At 39.1% G+C, this 24,680-nt stretch overlaps 1 protein-coding gene across 1 annotated transcript in view; it reads left to right on the top strand.

Annotated features, from left to right (window-relative positions):
* Positions 1-24,680, top strand: part of Map1b (microtubule associated protein 1B) — a 97,771-nt gene that overhangs the window by 4,280 nt on the left and 68,811 nt on the right. The window contains exon 2 of the mRNA XM_020174677.2: positions 4,135-4,236. Within this exon, the coding sequence (XP_020030266.2) occupies positions 4,135-4,236 (102 nt within the window). The remainder of the gene's footprint in view (positions 1-4,134; positions 4,237-24,680) is intronic.

Below are 24,680 nucleotides of genomic sequence, written 5' to 3'. Positions count from 1 at the left end.
TCAGCTGATTACATTGTAGCATTCTGATGTTACATTATTGAATGTGTTCACTGTAAAATGGTGAGAGAATTAAGAACACAAGATAAATTTAGAGATTCATTTACATTTTCTTTTAACAAGGAATAAAAAGCCCAAACCATATGTGATAGGAGTTAAGTGACATGGTAGAGAGCCTTAAATTTATTGTGTTCATCTTTCTAGTTTTCAAAGTCAAAAGGCAGATGGATTTCTGCTTACATTGCTTAATTGGTATATCTACCAAGGGCTCTGTGAGCCAAGCTGAAACACAAGCCAGTCCCTAAACTTGAGGTCATTAAATTGACGATTCACTGGGGCTTCTCTAAGAGTTTACTTTTGGAAATAACTCCTAACTTTTAGACTAGTAAATAAATGATTATGAATCACTTTTTGTTTGCTTTTTTTAATTGTAAGACATTATCCAAGACCTGAATTATTATCAATGCTTTGAAATGATGAACTCAGTATGTAAGATATCATCTGCTTTACATATGTAAATATATATTATGAATATCAAGTTAGTGGCTTAAAAAATAAAAGGGAAAAAAGAAAATTGAAGGTTAAATCTAGGAAAAAAATGGGAAGTCTTTTCTTTGAAAAGTAACGTCTTCCTTAACTTAGCATTTCCTTTTTAATTATTTCTTTAATTTATGTGACTGGTTTCAAGTCACTTTTTAGCATTGTTTTACAAATAGAATTTTATGCTTATAGGTTAACCATTTAGTTACTTGCAAAAAAAAAAAAAAGATCAAAAACCTGTTTCTCAAAGGGAATGACTAAAGTCCATAGAGGAAAATGGGCTCGCTAATGAACTCACTAAATTGTCATATAGAACCCAAGAGCCATCAGTGTGCAGTGCGTGGTCATTCCATTGTGCGTTCTTCAATTTCCTTTAAAAGAGAAGTGCTTATTTTTTACTTTTTTTCACTGTTGGTTTCATTCAATCATCCTGCAAAGTGCTGTCCAATCTTGACATAGTCTTTAGACACCAAGCACACCTGGCTCTTCCTCCTTTTTCACCCTGACATGTTCTGAAATGACCCTTTCCTTTCTTTTCTTCTGTTTCCATCTGTAAATGTGCATATTGGCCTCTTCTTTGTGCACTGATACCCACATGGGGTCAGAGACCTGAGAAGAAAAAATCCTTTGTTACCTTCTGGTCACCAAGGATAGACCCAATGGTAGTGCTCATTTCTCAGGGCTGGGCCATAACCTTAGAGCAACCAGGGGTGCCAGATGCCCTTTGGACCCAGATCTGCCCTTTGGACCAGTGGAGGTTCACTGATTCCCACTGCTGGAGTTGTTACCCTCTAGGTAAGCCAGTAAGGGCACAGTCCTCTCAGATTGCTGGAGATGCAAAGCCTCAAGGAAGATCTTGTCCTGGGGTGAATTGGGAAGAGGATAATCAGAAAAGGGCCCTGGAGTTTGCCATGCCTTCTCTGTTCCCACTATAGGTCAGGTTGACCTGCTTTGGGAAGCCTCTTCAGAAGCTCTGTACCAACACCTTGGGATCCCCACCAGTCACAGATTCAGAGAAGGGGGAACATGGAAGGGGCCAGCAAAGGTATTTTCTGTCTTATGAGCCCTGGAGGGCCCACTGTTGGCTTCCTGTTAGGCACAAAGGATAGATATAGAAAAGTACCAAATGCAAATGAGCCTTCATTGAGAAACAATTCTCCCTTTACTAATGTTATCCAGAAGAAGGTGCAAAGTAATTATTGCTGAGTATTTTCTAAAATCAGTATAGAAAGTAGACTGGTTCCAAAATTTTCCTTTCCAACTAAAGTAACTAGTAAATCCATTATAATCTTTATTTTATAAGTGGTAGTAATGATTGTGCATTGTTAAGAAATAATTTGACTGAAAATTTCTCTTTTACAAAGAGAACCCTGAATTTCATTTTAGTTTCTTTAAGAATATGAAAAAGAGGACTTACTTTTTTAATCGGCTGTTTACTAGTTTAAGTTTAAATTGCTAAATAAATTTCTTAATATTTAGCATTTTTTTCAATGCTAAATTATAAATATAATATACAGCAAACATTTAATTGCTTGTGCCATGACAAGTTAATTGAAGTCAAGGGGAAAAAAATGACAGCGTAAGAGCAAGTGTACATATCACCCCAGATGAAGTCATTCAAATAATGTAGCACTTTAGACATGACTTAGAACAAAGACAGAAAAATTGTATGAATTCAATTTAAATACATATGTCTCATTATTAACTTATTGACCCAGCTTGACAAGCTAGAAGACAAAGTAGAGCTCTGACCTGGACGACGGAGAATTCAATCAACAATACCAGTTAAGCAGCTCAGACAGGAACTCAGCAATTTTTCACACTAGGCTAGTATATAGTGTATACATTGAAGTAAAATATTCTAATGAATTCAAACCTCTCAACCTGTCAAGCTTTCTGGGAAACAATAAGAACCCATTTATCATTTCTGCACTAAAAAGATCCCACAAAATCTCAATATGCCTTTCTTGTTAAAATTTAAATACTCCATTAGCACAAATACAAACTGAGGCCATTAATGTTTCCAGGGAGACCCATAAAATTCTCCCTTATAATTTAGCCTCTCCTTAGGAATGTTAACTCTTCCATACCTGAATTCTTCTTATTGTTCACATGAGAAGAATGCTTTTATTTAATGGACAATACATCTATTTGAAAATACACCTCATGGCTGGAAAGATTTTTGGTGTATAATCTGAGGATATTTTAGATGTGTAGCAAACTGCTACATATATAATATATATCACATGATCATTTGTAATATATAACATTATTATATATGTGATTTGTATTATATTTGTGATTTATTCATGAATAAATCATAAATGGGGGTAAATATGGATTTAGAGGTGTGTTTAACACACTGCCAAGTCTGAATGGAAAGCACATGACCAACTAGAATTATAAAATACCTGGCTGTTTATTTAGAGAGAGCACACTAGCAGAGTGTGAACCCAGAGGTTCAAGCCCCTGTCTCTAGGTGGTAGACAGTAAGTGCTTTTTGTTTCCCAGATTTTCTGGCAATTGAGGATGCTCTATGCAAGGCTGCAATCATAGACACTGTATATTGCCTCCACTGTGAATCTAGTTGGGAAAATATGAAATTCACACCCCATACATTCACCAGAGTTCTGGGGTTCCTCATCTTTCCCTGGCTTGCTTTCTGGGTCTTTCTTATCCAATGGTCTTGGGGTTTCCTCTGAGTCCCCTTTGGGGTGAGGAGGCAGAGGGAAGAGGAAGGAAGAGACTGGGGAGGTAGAGCATGAGTGTAAGAAACCACCATCAGTCTCACTCCTGATGTTCTTTTCAGTCTAGTGAAAGAAAGTTTAAACTGAAAGGAATTTACATCAAAATTTTATAAAGTATTAAAAAGTTGCCACATTTCTTTGCTTCTGGATAAGAAAATTCAGTACAAGTAACAATTGTGAATAAAAGTGCTCCCTGCCAAAGCAGGTCAGGTTAAAAAAAAAAAGGGGGGGGGTCCCATTAGGATGCCAGGCCCAAGTCTTGCGATTCAATCTGCTTATCAAAGATCACACACATTTTGGATTGGTATCCAGGGATTAAAAAACCAAGGTCAAAAGTAGGATGGATTAGGGAAAGAAATGACCCAAGCACACCACAAGAAGATCAGTTGAAAACCAAAGGCCTGGGCTTGCAGTGTATCCCCATGTGCCTTCCCCACCTGCCTTCTATACTTATTGCCACCTACAAGGGGACCCAAGAAAACTAAAGATTGTTTGGTGGCTTTGAGCTGCCAAAGAGCTGGGCATCTTCCTGTTCTTTCTATTCACTTCCTGGAGGACAACCTGTCATTTTCCTAATAACTGTTTTCTTTCACTCTTTCAGCAAAGCTGCACTTACACTTTATGAGGGGCAGAAGTTCAGTCCCCACTGCTAGTGGTCCCTCTCTGTGACCAAGTGGAGAGGCCTCCCCAGCCTTCCCATTTTGTGGGCGTCTACTGCTAGTTACCAAGCTCTGCAGAAAAAAGACTTCCCACATCCTGGAAAACCTGAGAAATGCTGCAGTGGTATTTTCTAAACCGCTCTGAAATGACTGACTGGGTACCCATAAACGGTCTTCCTTTTCCTCCTTAGGAATCCGGTCATGGGACACAAACCTGATTGAATGCAACTTGGACCAAGAACTCAAGCTTTTTGTATCTCGACACTCTGCAAGATTCTCTCCTGATGTTCCAGGTGAGGCTTCTGTTCCATATTAGTCAGTTTAGCATTTGAAGGGACAAGGAGATTGCCTGGGCGTAAAAAACTTTTCCTCTTAATGCTAAAGGATCCTTTGTATTTGTAACTATGTTACCTGGTGGCCACAATTTAAGAAAGTCAAGTCTAAGTTATCATCATGTGAGTTAAGTATTTTATGAATTCTTAGGGAAAGTTTTTAAGTTACAGAGTAATTTTTTTTTTGTCATTTCATTGTACTTTAAGCTCAAGGGATTGCAAACTATTAAAATGTTAATTTTACTCAAATGAAGTTATGAATACTAATTAGGTAATCCCAGAATTCCATAACTCCCTTCTCTAGAAAGAAAAAGGAGATCAGTGTGGCATTTCAAAATGAAATACATAACATCATGTGTATTTATTGCCTTATTGCCCGCCATTGTGTAATCACTTATCTTTCTTAGTTTGCTCAAACTGCTGTTAAAACAGCCTTTCTTCCAGAGATGAAAAAGAATACTGTAGAAAAACTAAGGTAAGGACACAAACATTTGTCATATGTGAAGGCATCCCTGTAACCAGCTGCCTTGCTGGGGGTGTGCCCTGCCCCATGGCTCTGATGCTGGCGATGGATGCGGGTTGACCTGTCATTTCTTCCTCTTGTGAGCTGTGACCCATATTTCTCCCAGCTGGTCACATTTGAGTATTCTGAAGCAGAGTTTCTGGCCCGTAAACACTCAAAGCTTAGGAAATGTTTCTCAAAAGGTTTGAGATTGAAGCTGTATTTATTGCATTTTATTTCTTGACTACCACTTGAATTTTATGCAAAGTAGAGAAAGAAACTTTTCTGTCAACATGCTTTTGTTCTATTAGTCCTGATTCCGTTGGCAGTGATAGCACCTCAGGAAAGAGGCTCCAGCGTTTTTGGATGATTAGGTCATATTTTGTTATCCTGTGTGTATTGAGATTTGAAACCACGATATAGAATATCAGTGCCCTCATGAATCATGCTATACCCATGAGACTGTCCCCCAGTTCTTCCTTTTGAATTTAATGTTAGAATAAAACTCTGTACATCTCAGTTATACAAATGAATTGTAACTTTCAAGCACAAAATTGTTCATTTAAACTTAAGTTTGCTGCAAACTTTCAGTCAGTTTAGAAATACTGAAATGGCACCTACAACGTGCCAGGCACTGTGGGGCGTGGAGAGGATGAGGGCACAATGATGAGCAAAACAAACACAGTTGTTACCTTTATTATACACATTTTCTTTTTTTGCAATACTAGGGTTTGAACCCAGGGCCTCACACTTGCTAGGCAGGCACTTTTACCACTTGAGCCACTCCACCAGCCCCATTACATGCATTCTTATGAGAAGACGAGACATTAACAACCACGTTAAGCCTGCATAAAATCCAGCACCCTATATAAAATCTGGGCTTCAAACAGGAGTTCTTTATTTGTTTGTTTTGCTTTGGTTTTAGTTTAGCTTTGTTTTCAGACATTTTTTGGAGGATTAAACTCGGGACATTTTGAAAGTGCTCTACCACTTGAGACACACCCCCAGTCCTTTTGCTTAGTGCTTTTGTCCAAGCTGGCCTTGGACTGTGATCCTGCTACCTCTGCCTCTTGAGTAGCTAAGATTGCAGATGTGCATCACACTACCTGGCCAGTTTGGGGAATTTTTTTTCAGGCCAGCAGAGTTAGAATAAAATACTCAATGCCTTCTGTGGCACAGTAGATTAGAACTCAGGTTGTTGTTTTCTCTGTTTTACATTCTTGTTGATTATTATACCTTTTGTTATTTTTAAGAGTCAAAGATCACTTATAAAAACTGGGGATAGCCTCAAATTGCAGCTAACAGACCCTGACCATAGAACAAGTAGATTTGTTCCATTGTGTTAGTTCATCCCTTGTCCCTTGGTTTTGTGCCCTTGGTCATCTTGGACAAATATTCTTTGAGCACGAAACCTGGAATATAGGTGCATTCTCTACACAAGGTAGGTGTGGCATAGTGTGAATGGGGAGGTGGAGGGTCCCCCATTCTTCAGAATATTAGTCCCTAACAGGCTTTTCTTTTACCTGTCCTGCTTTGGCAGGTAGCACTTTCATTCACAATTGTTAGTTGTGCTGAATTTTCTTATTCAGAAGCAAAGAAATGTGGCAACTTTTTATACTTTATAAAATCTTGATGGAGGTGAAGGGTATGAACTTGCTTTCAGATCAAACTTCCTTTCGCTAGACTGAAAGGAGCACAAGGGTGACAGGAATGATGGCAGTTTCCTTTCAGCCCTGTCCAACTATGGCAGAGCATATAGTCCTTAGAATAGTCAGCTAGGTCCATCTTACTGTCTCAAATCTGTCACAGCACAGGCTGGCCTACAGTCACTCAGCAAGTACCTGCTATGTGCCAGGGCAACCCTCTAATGGTTTGTCTTGATGGGAAGTCTTTCTGGGCACTGGAGTCTGGCACAGATTGGCACAGTGGTCCTGAGAGAAAAAGTGAGGTGCATCAAGAATATTCTTCAGGCTTTCATTCAACTCACAGTATAGCAGCTGCTTTTTCAAAATAAGGCTTATATTAAGTCTTATATCTCCTTATATTTTATGAACTCAAATACTGTCATAGAGTCTTTATTTATGTATTATACCATATGAGTTAAAATCCTTTTTATAGGTGTCCCTATACAAGTAAGACTTAACCATGAGAAGCATAAGTTTATAGAATGTTGTTCATTTTCCTACTTTTTTTTTTTTTTAACAATAGACCTAGCTATCACTACATATAGAAATGGCGGAAGATACCTCCTAGGAATACTGGAAGGGTCCCATGATTATTGTCCACCATTTCAAAACAACAAATGAATAAAAGTCATTCCCAGGACAAAGGACACCAGACTGAAAATCTGTTTCAATTTCTTTTCCCCCATCATTGCCACTTTTATCTGCCCATTAAAATAGTTAGAAATTTTGATAACTCGGTTCCTCACCAGCAACAAAGCATAACAATGAAGAGTACAGATCTTGGAACCCCACATCCCAGTTTAATCCGAGCTCTGCCATTGACCTGCAGCATGATCTCGGACAGTTATTGAGCCATTGATGTCTGGGTTTTCTTGTCTGTTGAGTGGAAATAATCATTTTTACCCCATAGAGTTTTCATGAAGATCAAAAGAATTAGTGTGTATCACATGACACACAAATGGTGCATATCACATGGCAAATAAAATATACATATATATTCAATTCAGCTCTCCATTTAAAAGCTATTTGACTTGTATATTTGGTGACTATCATTGCCTAGGTGAAATATGGGGTTTCACCTAGATATTTGACTGGCTTCCTTGTGATAATTTTAAATTTGTATTAAGGATATTCCTCAGAGAAACAGTTGCCTTTAGTACTCTCAGAAGAGAATGGCTATGTGTAGGGGGCAGCAACATTCTGTTTAGTGAGGTTCTTTGGACATGGGCGCCAAGGAGAGGCAATGCTTTGGTGGGCTGGTAGGTAGGTCCAGAACAGGGTCATAGACATTTGCAAAATGGTCTTGTCAGTGACCATGCAAGGCTGCTGATATGTAGTGGGCCCATCCTGCCTTCTCACTGTGATGACCCATCCCCAGAAACTTCCTCACTCCATCCCACCACTCCATTTTCTCTTCTTCTCTCTCTAGTCAACCAGTGACTATAAACGTCCAGTTTCAAGACACTGAGATTTCCAGTGGCTTATTTTCTTAGCTGAATAAACAGTATGACCTTGGCATATTTACACTTTGTTACAGGTTTTATAGCTTGTAGATGACAGTCACAAAAGCCTTCATATAATGTGATTGATTTTGTAATGTGTATACGGATGGTTTTGTTGAAGAACCCTTGCCTGTTCTATCCATAGAAGATAAACAAAGCACAGTTGAGCATCTTTTAGATTTGTGCTGAATGATAACTAAAAATATTTTCCCAGAGATTGTTTTTTGATAGAGAATTAAAACCAGCCCTTTGAATTTCAGTCATACAATCCTCTCCTCCCTTTGACATTAATGAGGTTTGACAACTAATATTTGCCAGTAGAGCAATAAGAAAATGCTCAAATGCACTGAGAAGAGGGTCTTGGAATATTTTTAGTCATCTTTCTTTGTCTAGACTTGTACATTTAGTCATTGTGTAGAATTATGTCTTAATGGTATGTACGTAGAATTCATCAAATGCTTCATGACAGGGAGTAATGGATGCTTTTCCAGCCCACTTCCAATCTTTAAACAATAAAGTACACAAATATATGCTCCATTTGCATTTGAGGGCTGATTTAACATTCAGGGAACCTGAGATTTCAGAGGGCAGCAGCTACTTTTTTTTCTCTGTCACAGGCGTACAGGCACAGGTTAGGGTACCTGCCCCCATGCCCATATGGCTCACTCATCTATTCTCACTGCGTCATCCTTACCAGGCAATGGGAGGAATCCTGGGATTAGAAGAAAATGAAAATCAGAGAGCCTTATTTTTGTTGAAGTCACCAGACCTCTGTTTAATATCCATTGAGGTCTGTGCTGCCTGCCTGGGAAAGAGACTCATTTTAATGCAAATCCCTAGCCTTTCTCCCACTTGCCCCTGCCCTAAACCTGACTGTCCCAGTGGCAGGGAGGGCTGCCTGACCCTCAGCCCTGGCTTACCTCCCCCTGCCTGGGGCTCCCATTCACACACCACAGCACGCTGTCTGCATCTTCTTGAAATACCCAAAGGTCCAAATCTTGCAAGGAGCTGATCCAGAGGATTTTGTAGTGGATGTGGTACAAGGCGCAATTCCTGTGAGATTTACATCTTGCTTAGCTTGGGAATTTCGGGGAATTGTTTATATTCATACCCTCACACACTGTGATTTCTTTTTCTTCCTTGGAGCAGGTGTGGTCAACAAAAAGGAAAACAGTGTTTCATTGCTGTGTTCAGGCACTTTCCTTCCTTAGGGTTGTTAATGATGGCTCATTCAGATCACCCTAGAAAGACCTGTTCATCTCAATTTTTTTTTTCCTCTCTCTCTCTTTTTTTTTTTTCCTCTCTCTCTCTCTTTTTTTTTTTTATGGGTAGAAAGGATGATTTAGTCAGCTGGAGGTAATGGCTGTCAAGTGGTTGCTAATAGGCACTGTGGAATCACTCCATATAGACAGGCACAGGCAGGAAGGTGGCAGCAGATTGGCTGTCTGGGCTCAGGAGCCATTTTAGGGAACGTCAATAACCCCTCCATTAAACCCAGCTAAGTGCGTCCCAAACAGCTGCCAACACAGCTAACCAAGGATGGCGACTTGGCTGAACGGCAGTGCTTTTGTCTTCATTTTCAGAGACCAAAGTGCCTGTAGGTTTTTTGTTTTTTAATAGTTTTTAAAAGCATGAGACAGCAAACCATCAGGCTTTTCACTGCCTTTTTTTGAGTCTTCTTTCTAGGGGACGTTCAATGGTAGAAGTGAGGCATAAAGCAAAAACTAATAGATTACTCTTTAAAATGTCAAGTATGTAAGATTTTTGAGTGTGTATTAATAAGCGAGAGACTGTAAAGGGATATATGGAAGAATAGGAAGAATAGGGTACCCTACTGTTCATAGCTTAGTTGGGAAAATGAGTCATTAAGGGCTTTAAAAAACATTGTGCTGTTTAACAGTTCTTAATTTACACACTCTCCTCCCTCTCCCTCTCCCTCTCTCTTTGTGTGCATGTGTGCGTGTGTGTGTGTGTGTGTGTGTGTGTGTATAAGAGAAAGAGATTTACTCAAATTCCTGAAGAAGATGGGGGGAGTGGGGGATGAGCATGGAAATTATAATAAGCATTGCTTTTCGGTTATTCAACCATGGATTTAGTCACAATGACAAAGGTTACCCAGGTACCAGCACTTGTCCCCAGCAGCAACCCAGGACTAATTAAACGCTACCAAGCAACGATCAAGTATCCCCAAACACCATCCACCCGGGCTTCCCCCTTTTGTATTCTCGCTGCAGTCCAAGGGTAATTTCTACTACACGAGAAGTCACATTTCCTTGGTCCTGGAACATGTGAGAAAGTAAGAAGTGCTCCTAGGGAAGAGAGCCACGGGGGCTGGGATGTGAGCATAATTACAAAAACTAATGTTATTTTAACAAGCTTTTCCAATCTAAGTTAAAGAATTTCCTGTCGTTGGGACTGAGGACATAAATGTCATAGAAAATGCACAAGTCAGTATCCGCACATGGTTTGAAAATAAAAGTATGGAATTACAAATGGACACTCAAAGCCTCGTGTGCTACATGCCTCATTTTAAAGACTCAAACCGAGGTTGCCTCTAGCAATTGCCGCACCTGCTCCCAAGGGCTAAGATAAACTAGAACATCCTAAGGACTGCCTTTGTTGCCACAGAGGAAAGTCCCCTACACCTGCCCTTTGCTGTTGAGCCTGCCCTTTCTTGAGAAAACAGATTTTCAGTGGAGCTACAGTAAAACTGCTGTCGAGCATCTGGTCCAGATTCGCAGATTCCTGCTGGCATCTGACAGGCTAGTGTGAGGAGGGACCAGCTGCTCCCCTGAGCCAGCAACACACTTCTGTACTGCTGCTCCAAGGACACTATCCCACCTCCACATGGCCTTTGGTTCCTGCAATGTCAATCAATGGAAGTGTCACATTTGGGGAAGTTAACCTGATAGCAATGCAATTAAAGATGGAGTACGTTCTGCAGCCTGGGTAAACAATACTCTTAGGGAACAGCTACTTAGCTATTTTAAGCAGTGTCCCTCTGCAGTTTTAAACTCTCACCTGGCAGTTTTGACTTGTGAAAGACCAATGAAAGCTATGAAAGCTATTTGATGGGATTCCTCTCCTTTTAAATTGCACTAGTTGCTCATTTAGAGATGATATAGACACTGCTTTTTAATTTAGAGCTCTTTTCTCAGTGCAAATACTAAGAGGGCTTTTTTTTTTGTGGCACTGGGATTTGAACTCAGGGCATTCGCTTGCTAGGCAGGCACTCTACAGCTTGAGGCACTTCACTAGTGTAATATTAAGAGTTTTTGATGTTGCAATTTAGTAGGAAGACATGTGAAGTCTCAGGGGCCCAACAAGGTGCTCAGGTGCCTTGTAGTTCGTTTAATACAATGCAGGTATGTGTGTGTGTGTGTGAGCACATGCATGCACAAGAGAGAGTGGAAGGAGACTATTCTATAGTCTAATCCACTGGAGAGAATCTCTTCACATTATATAGTATATCTTTTTAGAAAGTTTCCTATTACAAACTCATCTGTCATTAAATATTTACATTCTATAGCAAAGTACAGTCTGGTTCCTAGCGCTGCAGGCCATAAGAAAACTTGTAAATAAATCTTGGCCTGAGGGGTGGTGGAGTGCCTACCTAGCAAACTCGAGGCCCTGAGCTCAAACCCTAGAACCACAAAAAAAAAAAAAAAAAAAAAAAAATTTTTGACCTGAGAGCTATTTACAATTGAGTTCATTAATAAGATGACTAAGATAGTCCTTAATATGTGCAAATAGAATTTTGCAAGGAAGTCTTGTAAATTCTCTTTGGGAATATTTAAAAAATTATGTGTGCATAAAAATATGCACTGAACTATGTTATCTATACAAGTAGGGGCATACATATAGCAGATCCCAATGCACTGAATTCTGTTTGTGACCGGGGAAATTTGAATCCTAAATGATTTAAAGGATTCTGTAGTTTGAAGCTATGTTTTAAAGTTCAGCTCTTTAATTCAGTGATGAAAAGATGGAATAAATATTGAAATCTGAGCACAAAACTGCTGAACTGGATGTATTGCTGAATTTCAAGATTGTCTTCACCACTGAGTGCTGGAGAATTGTCTGTTGGCAGACTTGGAAGACACGAGTGAGAGATTGTGAAGATAGAAGGTTTTATGGAAATAAATATGAAATCATTGGTTTACTGCCCCAGGCTAGAGTGGACCTTTGGAGAGCTCCTGATGTGGCTTTTCTGTATTAGGAGAAGTGGGGGTGACAGTTGTGAGCTGCTTGCCGGGACCCTCCTTTCTCCAGAGTCCTAATAGCCTGGCTTCTGCAGAAGCTTTGGGCTACATCATGTAGCTCCTTGCAAAATTGCTAGTGGTTCCTTTCCTGAAAAGAGAGACTTAACTAGATCAGAACATCTTATATTCTCTTCTGTAAAACCTTAATAGATGTCAGTCATCGGAAAAGAATTCCATGGTGAAATAAGCTGGGTAATAGTGACATACTTGATCTTATTTTTGTGGAGGCATAAAGTTTGTGTGCATAAGCTTGTTTAAACTTATTTAACCATAACCTTTGACCAGTCACTTCCACCACCACCTCCTCCCATGGATCCAGGTTTCTATAGAACACAGTTTGGGAAAGGATGGGCTAAATGATCACTGAGGTCCTTCCAGGTTTTGTGTTCCGTGAGTCTATTGAGTTTTTTACCAAATTGCCTCATCGCTAAAATGTAGGCAGGAACTTGTTTTACTCCATTTAGCTTAAAGTGATTTTTAATGCAGGTTTTAAAATGTCAATGAGTTTTATTTAGAAAATCTGTCTGCCCCGACTACCAGGATTTTTCTAGGGGAAGATCCATAGATACTCAGGTTAATTCCCAGTTTGGGGATTCTTGGCCCTTAGCTTTTCCCATCTGTCTACCATATAAACAGACCAAGCAAGCCAAAACTTAATCATGTCTGCGTAGTGCCAAACACCTGTGTGGAAGGTATTTCAAAAGTCAAGTTCATGGATGTTTTATATACACACTGGCAACTAGGAAATAGCTTCATTTTCTCCCCATTACAATGAAAACTTGCATGTTGACGTTTGGTGCTAAGTAAAGCCTGAGATGATTTAGCTACTTATTCACAAATCTTTGGAAGGAGGCTTCATGAATTCTGAGGATTATTTGAAAGTTGAGTGTGTTAAAAGTCCCAGGCACATTGTTTGTTATAGATAATTGAGAATAGCCTGCGTTTTAATGAGTATGATCAAGTATGCATATCTTGTCATGTGAACCAGCAATTAGCCCAGTGTAATTTAACAAGTCAGTACATGCAAAGATGAATGCCCTTGGGAAGCAATGCTCAAATCAAATTATTACTGACAGTGTACAACTTGAGGCAGGTGATCATTGTCAGAAAACCATGATTATGCAGAGGAAAAGTGATTTTTATGCTAATGCATTTTAAGTTTGACTGTTGACATCTGATACTTTTAAGGTAACGATTTCAGTGTGTCCTGTCTCTAATTTGATCATGCTGTGCAAAAAATGTTCAATTCATTAAAACCTAGGTTGATATTAATGTGTTTAAGCAAACCTTAGAGTATTCTACAACTTGAAAGGAGTAATTTATGTGTAATCATATTAATGGTAATATCTCTATGGATAAAAAGTATAGTGGTCTAACTAATCAAAGATTCCAGTTAATAGTGTTTCCGGTAACTTCTGGTGGAATTATTCATTTTCCATATTTAGAGCCCAAATCTCAGACTTACTTAGATTAACTTAGCATTTCGAAATCAAATATATAGTTTAAGATGTGCTTAAACAATGTATAGAAAACATGAACTTGGAAATCCATTACTCCTTCTCCCTCCAAAATACAGCGATATTTTCAAAGAGTTTTTTTTTTTTTTAAGAGATATTGTACCCTGCAGGCAATCTTAACCTAAAAAGGCTGAGAAGCAATGGGGACATTGCACTCTTTAAGCAAATACTGCATTTATTTGAAGCACAGGCCAAGAAAGACACTCATCCAAGAGGAGAACACACTTTGCTCCCCTCTTGGAACCCACACTCAGAACAAGCTAATTGAGTCTTCCTTGGATGATTCAGGAGGAAGGCCTCTTCACTGTGCCTCACGGTCCTTATTATGAACCCCAGAGGTAATTACACCATAGACATGTGGGTGTGTGCTGAGGGTAACAAGTTCTTATTACTGAAACATTAGCAAGCAAAACACTTAGGTTGAGGTAGCTGACAGATGGTCATCTCAACGCTAACTGGATTGTATTTCAGTGTTGAACAGTCGCTATCCAGGTATAGTATAAGGCTTCAGAAAAAAGAGTTATTGGCTCCAGATATTGCAGAAGAACTCAAAATTGCTACAGTGAAAAAGGGAGTGTGGAAAAAGAGAGCACAGCAATCTTTTAGCTAACCTGCAAATGATCTCAAGAGCTTGAAGAATATGTCTTAGCATAGTATGTTTACATTGTTCTGTGTATGTATGACAGGTACACCTCACTGGTAAGTCCCAATCACTTTTCCTTCCTTGTCTATGAAAACATGATGTTTTTTTTTTCTTGTGGTAAATATCAGGATTTGAACTCAGGGCCTTGTGTTTGCCAGGCAGGTGTTCTACCACTTCAGCCACGCCCCCAGCCCAAAACATAATGTTTTAAATAAATAACGATCTCCATTGCACCATCTCCAATCCAGAATAAAAGAAATGAGAAGTGAAATTATTTTTAAAGACTTACTGCTTGTGTTTTAAGATTGTCCCAAATATCTTTAAATCTTAGGAATACACAAAGTTATAAGCTAGCTTATATAGCCACTTACATGTGTGTGTGTGTGTGTGTGTGTGTGTGTGTGTGCGCAGGTGTGTGGGTGCATGGGTGCATGTGTACATGTGTGGGTTTATTACTTTGCTCTTAAATTACAATTATATGCTTCAGTCAGTGACTCCCGATATATTATGGGGATCCATATAATTACAATGGAGCTGAAAAATTCCTGTTGCCTGGTGATGTCATAGCCATCCTACTATCATAGTGAACTGCATTACTCACTCTGGTGACGTTGCAAACCTACTGCACTGCCTGTTGTACAAAAGTGTAGCACACACTTTTATGCATAGCACAGCATGTCTATTGCTAAGGTCAAGGGTGGAGTATAAGAAAAGTGTTTCCTGTCCAAGTGTAAGATTGCAGCAGCCTCCTACACCAGATGGGTTCACCTCTTTTCCTTCACTCGTTTTCTCACCCATATCACTCACACACTTCCCTTTCTAATATCACCTCTTTCCCTCCTGTTTTGCTTCTCTCCATCTCCTTTTTCTCAGCGTTTACTCCCTACTCGCCAGTCCCAGCCCTCTTTTCTACAAACAGTGTTGGGTTGGGTTATTTTAGTACATCTAATATGAGGTCAGTGTTTGCTTTTTAAAGAAGCATTACATTGTGTATTAGTTATACATATTACTGTACTGCCTTATATTTGTTTTATTTTATACATGGAACATTCCACCATATAAATATAAATGACACAATCTGGCAAGTTAACTTAGTCCTGGGTCATCTAGAAATATGATTCTGTCATCAGATTGACATTCCTATCTGCTAGAATTTTTTACCAGCAAATGGGTTTTCTGTGCTTGACAGATTCATTACAAACTTGAAACTAGTTGTCAAAAACAGTTCCAACCTACAATTTAAAAAGAAGAAAAGAATTAAAAATCCCAAATAAACAAAAACATACTTTGAATGAGAAACCAAAAAGTTTATCGTTGGGGTACATATTTTTTAATCCCAGGATTCTAACTTTCAAAAATAGCCTTTTCCTAGTTGGAACTGACTCATGAGAAAGAAGGAATGTGCTTAACCGTAGAGATAAGGAGGCCTTAACGTAATGTCCCTTGATAAAGAGCCTTAAGATAATGCCAGGAACACAGGCTTAGTGGAGGTGTCATGGGCTTAAAAAACTCTTAACTACCTCTTAGAGGTTTGAAAAATAAGCTACGTATGAAATCTGACAATTTGCAGTTCATTATTTATGTTGCAAACAATTTCTTTGTTATGGATTCCCATTACACATTAAGGTGTGGCAAAGTGTTTGTTTATAAACTGTCACTTACTTTCAGAGACTTGGCAAAGAGCAATGGTAGAGAGCCAGGCTCTGGAGGGCAATAAACAGAGCCCTTCGGGGGCTGGGGTTGGAGAACAGAAAATCTGACTCTAATCCCAGTTTTGCTAGATAGATTTGAGCTATTGTAGACAAATTACTTAACATTTATAAACTTCAGCATTTTCTGAACTTTGTCTGTAAGGTTTCTTTTATATTTCCTACTCTGTAATGTATAATATCAACCCATAGTGAAAAAGTGGTTCAGATATATTTTTTAAACAGTTTATGTGCAAAGTTGACAATAACATCAGTCAAGCATGGCAAATGTAAAATCTGTGATAGGTTGTTTGTATAAAGTTCTTTGGCATTTATAGGACAGAATAGCTTGCTTGGCTGAGTCAAGAATTAAAATATATATACTTTTTTTTCTTTTTGAGGTACTGGGATTTGAACTCAGGGCCTCAATGCTTACTAGCAGGTGCTCTTGCTGCTTGAACCACTCCACCAGCTTGAAAATACGTACATTTACTGTGTTCATTCCATAATGCATATTGTCAAATACTGTCATTAATGACAATAAGCAAAATAAATAAATGAGATGCAGTGCCTACACAGTCCTGTAAAACTCTCAGTCAAGGTAAGGAAACAGACAATCAAATAGTCACTTAAATATGTATCATAAACTGTGCTAAGTAGGTGGGAAGAGCATGTACTGCTATCTAATATGTAAAAGAGGAAACTGAGCTGGTAAGGGGAAAAGTGAGGGAACGTTAGAGCTCAGGAAAATCCTTTGTATTTTATGTTTAAGACATTAGACACTGTATTTCCTTTTTAAATATAACATTAGCAATTCAGGCTAGTGTTATAAAGTATACAGAGTTTTCCTGAACTTCATGGATCAATGTTGAGCTTACAGTAGCACGTCTTAGGAACAATAAAATCAAAATTATTGAAAGATTTTTCAATAAAGATATTATTATCATTCATGTAAGGATTGCACGATTCTGCTGTAGCTCAAGAATCAAGTAAAAGAGACCGATTTGAATCTTTACTGGCCTCTTCAAAACATGGGATTAATCATAAATCCTGGGCTGCAAAGAAAACCCCACAAATCTCTGTCTTTGGGTTGTAACAAAATTATAATTCCTGGTTCCCCTTAGTAGAACCATAGTTCTCAGTTCAGTTTGCAGTTCTAGGGATTGAATCCAGGGCCATGTGCCCTACCACTGAGCTACATCCAGCCTCTTCTCACCTGGATAGGCTCACGGGATCTTACCTGCAAGCTGCTGAGGCTCTCAGGCTAGTCAACTTTCACTGGTGTTTGTTTTTTCAGGCCAACAGTATGCAGTTTTCTTGCCTTACATCTCTAGCAGCTTCATCCATCATTTACCTTCTGATTGAAATATTTACTTCTTTTCCCATTTTCATTGATGTCCTTTGGCCATTTTGGTGAAGTATATAAAATCTAAACTTTTGCATAAAGACTTTTTGAGTAACCTGGAGAATAAGACTGAAGCAAATAACCTGTGTATTTGGAACCAATGTCCCTTAATGAAAAATAAAAGCATAACTTCACCATTAAATCTAATGAAAAAAGAATTCTTATTCTATTTACTTGAAGATGTTAATAACTCAGTTGCAGAGTCACTTTTGTGGGAGACTTTGCTTAAATTTTGGTTAATCTCTCTAATCTATCTGAAATTAAAATATGTTGCAAAGAAATGTTGAGACACAGTATTTTTCATTAACTTTTTTTCTGAAATGCTCTGAAAGTGAAGGCCATGTCTTCCCTGGCTATCGTCTCTCTCCAGACAAAGGCCTGCTATGCCATGACCACAGAGCAGTGGGCAAGGGAGAGTAGGGATGTATCTGAATCTGGCATTCAGGTTCTAGTTATGAGAGGGTGAAAATTCCAGCACCAAGAGGGACAGTGAGGCCCCCTAATGGGTCCCTGCATCCCTGTCCATTGGCACATGCTGAATTTGAATAGACACTCCCATTATCCAAGGAGAACCATATAGGTGAGTCTGATTCTACTACAGGGACTCAGCAACTGACTATCTTTTCAGTCTGCAGACTGTTTTTTTCAGATAGTTAAGTTCTTTTTCATTTCTTCTCTTCTTAATTCTTAAGCTGGAGGTTGGTCTTATGTCTTTGTCTTCTCTCTGATCTTCTGTGTGTTCTTGGAGCACTTTCACATTTGCTCTGTATACCACTGAGTCAGTCTTCTGCAGTACTGGGTCTGTCCTTCTACGCTTCAGATGCAGATTTACATTCTGCTGTTACATTTTGTGTTCCTTGAAGACTTTTTTCCTTTCCACTGGCAACTTCTTTTCCCATCTCTGTATTTCAGTCCACCCTGTTTTTATTGTTCTCTGCCATCTCATAGAGACAGTGTTTGCCGTTTTTTTGTGAACACGAAATATCATGTTCTAGAGTTTTATCTTGTTCCCAGGAGAAAGTCAAGTCTCTCAAGCCAGTGCTCATTTTTTCTTATCAAAGGTCCCATTTTGCATTCTGTTTATTTTCTCCTTGTTCAGGGACATGTCCAGGCTCAGATGTGCCAACAGATAGGGTTGTAAGAACCCTTCAGGGAGTGTCACTGTCCTGCTTGGGTCTCAACATTTTTACCCTCTCATGACTAGCACTAGGTGTCAGATTCAACTACATCCTTCCTCCCCCTCCTCTCCTTGCCCTGTGTTCCTGACACAGAAGGCATTGATCTGGGTCAGGATGCTAGCCTGGAAAGAGATGGTCTGGCTTACACTAACAGAGCTTCTTCCCCTGCTGGAGAATTAGAGGAAGCTGCTGTTCTTTGTGCAAATGTGAAAGAGTGTGCACCAATCTCTGGGCTCCTCCAGATGTTGCATCTGCTTACAGGTGCTTTCCCTGAAACAGCCTTCAGCTCAGGTTGCCCTGGAAAGCAACTTCCTCTCCTCCAGGCTCTGTTGAGTTTTGAAGGTGATGAGCTAGAGGAGGGGCAGAGCACTGAGAAGGAGGTAGCTGTACCCCCTGAATACACCTGATTCTCTGAAATTATGGACTCATATTACACAGTGAGCTCAAACCTTTCCAACCTTCTTTGAGTCCAGTCCAGGTAAGGGTAGGGGGCTCAGGAGCTGAAGTGTCCAGGTTTAAATACAAGCTTAACCTCATGCTTAGGTTCTCCCTGCCTTAGATAAGTTAGGAATGTTTGGTGGCTTATAGGACATGTGAAATGTGGAAATGGGAGTGGAACATGCTAAGTGTTCCACAATGTTACCTATTATTGATATATTTACTTTTTCCTGAGGTGAAACATTTTAAAATGTATATTCCAGGGCCAGGTGTGGTGGTATGTACCTGTCACCTCAGCTTCATGGGAGGCATAGGTAGATTCTCAGTTTGAGGTCTGTCTGGGCGAAAATGTGAGACCCTATCTAAAAAATATCTAACGCAAAAAGGGCTAGAGACATGGCACAACTGGTAGAGCTCCTGCCTAGTAAGCATGAGGCCCTGACTTCAAACCCCAGTATTACACACACACACACACACACACATAAGTATATTTCAGGCTGAGGATGTAAGTCAGTGGTGGAGAACTTGCCTAGCATGGTTCTGTTCCCAGCACTAGAAATAAAACATGTATTTCAGTAGCTTTTGGTACAGTTCTCTGCCCACCCCACCCCCCTTTTAGTACATGGTCATCTCTTTAAATCACATGGACTGTTTTGTTTTGTTTTGTTTTCTGTTTTTGAGTCTTCCTTGGATGAATCAGGAGGAATCATATTTGAATAAGGACATTTGGGGGTAAGACCATATTTGGATAGGACATGTTTGGTTTGCCATCATGTCAACCCACTAACCCTAATTCTGTCTGACTCAAAGTAATCATTATCTGATACAATCTTCATTTGTGAAAATGCTTATACAATATGGTATCATTGAGACACTTCAAAACCCTATTTTTAAAAGGGAATTACATCTGTCATTTATTTTAAAAATCCTCTGTTAAATTTAAATGGTTCCATGAAAAATAGCATAGCATTCTTATTTCAAATAATGTGCCGATGTTTTTATACTATAAGGCAATAGTTTACCAAATATGTTATCTTCTTTTTTTTTTACATTTTAAAAAAGAGTATCAATATTCATGATTAATGTTTTTGACCTTCTGTTTAAGGAAATGAATAAGAAATATTGGCAAAGTTGAGAGAGCTGATTCATCTTGACTCAATGTTCAAATCAGTTGCACGTTGGCCACTCTAAAATATGCTACCGTGTTGCTTGACAATAATCGGTTCTGGCTTATGGTTTCTTTATGGTATTATAAGCTCTTTACACTTGAAGTTCCCACGAACAAAATATTTTCATTTCTCTTTATCTAACCGGGACCTTTCACATTTCAAAAATTATTAAAATCTTTGTCTTCTTGGCATGGTAAAACTACTAAAAAAAAAAAAAATGCTTCCTGTAACCTCCAGCTCCCATCAAAAGCAGTGCCACATTCATTCTTAGTGTCACCATAGAAAAACTTTGAATTACAGCTTTCCTTTAACTTTAGTTTTTACATGTTTGCGAGTGATAGTTTTGTATATGCTCATCTTGTCTTTTGTGACACCACGGTTTGATTGGTTGAATGAGATAAATGCATTTTTACTTAAATGGTCTCTTGGAGCTGTGTTTGTATCAGAAAATCAAGGCTGAATTTCTGGCCAGTGTAGTCCTTTGATTTCTGCTCCTTTTAGTATTGTCACAGCAAGACTCCACGCATGCATTACTGGGTCCCATTGTGTTCCCCAGGAAGGCCCAATGGGAAGGACTTGCCTCACCTCACAGCCTCCTCCCTTATCCGGGCATATTAAGCTGGGTAATCACAGCACACATTGCATTTGTCCCCAGCCCTGCGGAATGATGTCACTGCATGTCAAACAGAGGATTAGCATGGAGAGAGAAGGCCTACTGACATTTTCATTTCCACTAAGAAGAATTTGGTTTTGCTTCATTTTGTTAACAGGAACCATTGTCTTACTTCATAGGAGAAATTTGAAAAAGAAAAAAAAAAAAAGCAAGTAGAACTTGAAAACATAGAAACAGATGTGTGCTGGCTGTGTGAATGGAGACATGCGACGTAGTGCTGCTCTTTCAATTAGTGAAAGTGTCTAGGACACAAAGCGTGCCTGGGAAATTGCCTCCTTATCTTACAAAAGCAGAATATCATTCTTCTCAAAGACCACAAAAAATGCCCCTGAAAAAGGAAGGTCCAGACCCGGTCACTGCTGGGTAGAAAGGGAACGCAAGCAGCTGATCCATCAGTGTCTGAAATGTTTCACTTTTTCATGATGGCATTGATCAAGTGTGTCTTCAAGTCTCATTTGTTAGATTTCAAGGTAAAGCTCTTAGTTCCCTTCTTATACGAAAAAAATCCATTGGAGCCTGAGGTCACAGATGCTTTGAGCCCAGATTTGAGTTTATCAATCATTTCCAACTCCTCCAACAAAAGTTAACATAGGCAGAAATTCCTTATCCGACTGGGGGGAAAAGGAGTCGTTTCCTCCTTTGGAGCAATTTTAACAATAACTCTGAGTCAGAAAAGTTAGGTTCAGATACTAGCTCTGGCTTTTACTGCTCTGTGTGACCTTGGGTAATTTACAGAGTTCTTCTGATTCTCAGTTTGCTTATCTGTTCAATGGTGTTAACTAGTGGTCATGCCTACACCTCATAGGGTTGTGTTTGGTGACTATTATTGTTTTTACCTCCAAAAATAATTTCCTTTCAGAAAACAGGCTAGTGTTCTGAGGACACCCTATTACAATAAAGGCAGAATTCTCTGTTTTCCTTTTTCTCCCTCATTTCTGTCAGCGAATTGCAGAATCAGGTAAGGGAACACCCTCTGGCCAAGTGTAGATTCTGTCCCTGCAGAGTGAACCTAGGAGTTATGAGATCAAGGCCAACCGGATTTAGAATTTCAATCTGTTTTGATTTTCCCAAAGCCTTGGAAGAAAAAAAAAATGTCTCCAGGGATTTTTCTTGGATTTTTACAAATCTTTATCATGTTACTCAGTTCTCTACATTTAGACACCTCAGTCGTCTTAGCGTTTATTTTCTTTGCATCGGTGTGGAAAGAGGAATCCAGCCCAAATCAAGCCTTCCCTCTGGAGATATTGTGCCTCTAGATCACATGGGACCTTACCATTTTCATTCTTCCTTTCCTGGAAAGGCAGTTTGTAAGCTCTTCCTCTTTCCTCCAGTGACTTTTCAGGTCTGGTTACCTAGCCTATTGTTGTCTATAAGGATGGTAAATTAGAAAGAAGATTCTGAATCACACTGAGTTTTGGTGTATAACATGGTTAGGTTTGACCCAAAGTCTTCAATTGTAGTTTTGTGAAGTCAGTGTTGGTCTTTTGCTTGGAAGGACACTGGGATGTGCCAAGCTCTCTTTGTGAGTTCTGTAAAGATTAGGCCATCCAGATCATCTGTCGTGCTTTGCGTGGACTGAGCAGAAGGGAAAGGCACTGTCACGTGCTGAGCACCACATTCTTTGGTAAAGAGCCAGGTGTTGCACCAAACCTGCCTGTGGACATAAGCATTCATCTAGGTTGTGTCTGAGTTCTGAATTAATGAGATATTGCTATTGTTTCCTCGTACTCCGGTTTGGGATTCAGGGCAGCTGTCCAATCACTTACCACGTGCAGTAAGCGTACTCCACAGGAAGGTCATCACAAACGGGAAGTCTGCACTTTTCTTTGAAAGCTGAAATTGGTATCTGGAGATGGCCAGATTCTCTTCTCCAGGATGATGAAGGGACGTTTGGGTCATTTTCCCAGTTCTCAGTGTGTCCTCTCCAAGCTCGAAGCATGGCCATCATCCAAGGCTCATCTATTTGTTTGGTTCTCTGGGATGATTTCAAGTCTGCCTCTCCCCCCTGCAGGACATCCTAGCTTAAATGGTGGGAAAAGGGAGACATTCTCAGCTGCTTTTCATAATAATTTTCCTCCCCTGACAGATTCTGTCCCAAATCAGACCCAACCTAATGTTTTTATTCTCTTTATTCAATTGTTGGCCAGCTACTCTTTTTCCCTCCAGTTAGGTGATGACCTTGAATTGTTTTGCATCTTTCCTTTTATAAATAACAATTACCAATTTTGCCTACTGAGTCCAAGCCAACCTAAGGAAAAATCTTGCCTGAAAGTTGCTGATTTTGTTTTTCCAAGGCTAATACCAAATTCTTTTTTTGTAATGTGGAGAATGGAACCAGGGCTTCATGTATGCCAGGGTTCTACCCTGAACTACACTCCAACCCCCAAATTTACTTTTATTAAAATGTATGCACTTAGTGTTGACTTCCTATAAAAACAAAACATTGTCACTCCTGCCTACCTTGCATTGTGTTGTAGACTTCATTGTCACTCATGTTCCTTGGGTTAGTTGGTTTATGGAGCCATGGAAAGCTATCAGCAACAGTTTCGTGCTTATACCAAAGAATTAAATCTGATCTTTAACATCTGATCTTTGCCAGTCAAATTACTCGAAAAGGGATTATTGGAAGCCAGTCATAGAATTTGGAAATAACTCTAGTCTCTCCTTTGCTCTTTGATAGTTTTTATAGAGACCAAGGAATCATTGTAAAACATTTTTGCAAGTATGATCCAGGAATAATACATTTTAGCCTGGTTTAGAATTACTGGTAGTTTATTTTAAAGCAAAGGAAAAGCAACTGAACATGAATTTTCTGTCCTCAGAACAGTTTGTGAAAATACAGTATAAAGGCATTCTCATCGTCCTGTTATTTAAAATACTATTATACAGAGGTATTATGCATGCCGTTTTTGGCAAAACTTAAAAATGTGTGCACTCAAATGTTGACATTGAGTACATCAAATAACAGTGTATTTGATATATTAAACATTTGCTTTTCATGCATTTGCAATTTAATTTTCTTCCAAACTAAAATTTGCCTTTGGTACAGCTAAAAAAAAAAAAAATGTATGTACTTGGTTTTGAGTATTTTATATTTGGTCATTTCAAGTTGTGAAGAGATTCAGATTTTTGCATCCTCTATACAAAGGATCAAGTTCTCCTCTGAGGGTCATGTTTCTGGCTTATTGACTGGCTTATTGGAGTGACTGGGGGGGTTTGTTTACATCAGAACTCTTGGGGTTGAGTAATAATTCAGTGCTCCCCCGAAATCAGTCCCAATTCTTATAAATATAGTAGCTATTCCATTTTTATCTCCCTGGCAATATCAGACCACTTGGCGATGGAGCTGGTTCTTGGCCATTGACTTTCATGGGCGTGAGTGCAATCCATGACCTGCTGGCCATATTAGTTAGCAGTTGACATCTCGATAGCGTCAGTTTCTGTAGAGTTTTTCCTAGATCCATTCCCAGTGGTGTGTATAAGCAGTAAACATACTCCATAGCTATTGTTTCATGTATGTCATAAATTTAATCATTTCTTCCATGAAAAACTTACTATCTTTAACTGGTAAGACCCATCTTCATCCAGAATTAAATGGCAATGACTTCCCCAAACTTACCTGACAAAATCAAGCAAATATTGTTTTTAAACTATATTGGAGAAACTATGTTTTGGAGATATATATATCTCTTTGTAAAAATAAATAAATAGTAAAAGCATCTTTCCCTATTTATCTGTTAATT

This window comes from Castor canadensis, chromosome 6 (genome assembly GCF_047511655.1).
Source record: "Castor canadensis chromosome 6, mCasCan1.hap1v2, whole genome shotgun sequence".
In the NCBI taxonomy this organism is placed as follows: Eukaryota; Metazoa; Chordata; class Mammalia; order Rodentia; family Castoridae; genus Castor; species Castor canadensis.
This window is presented reverse-complemented; position numbering and strand designations above follow the sequence as displayed.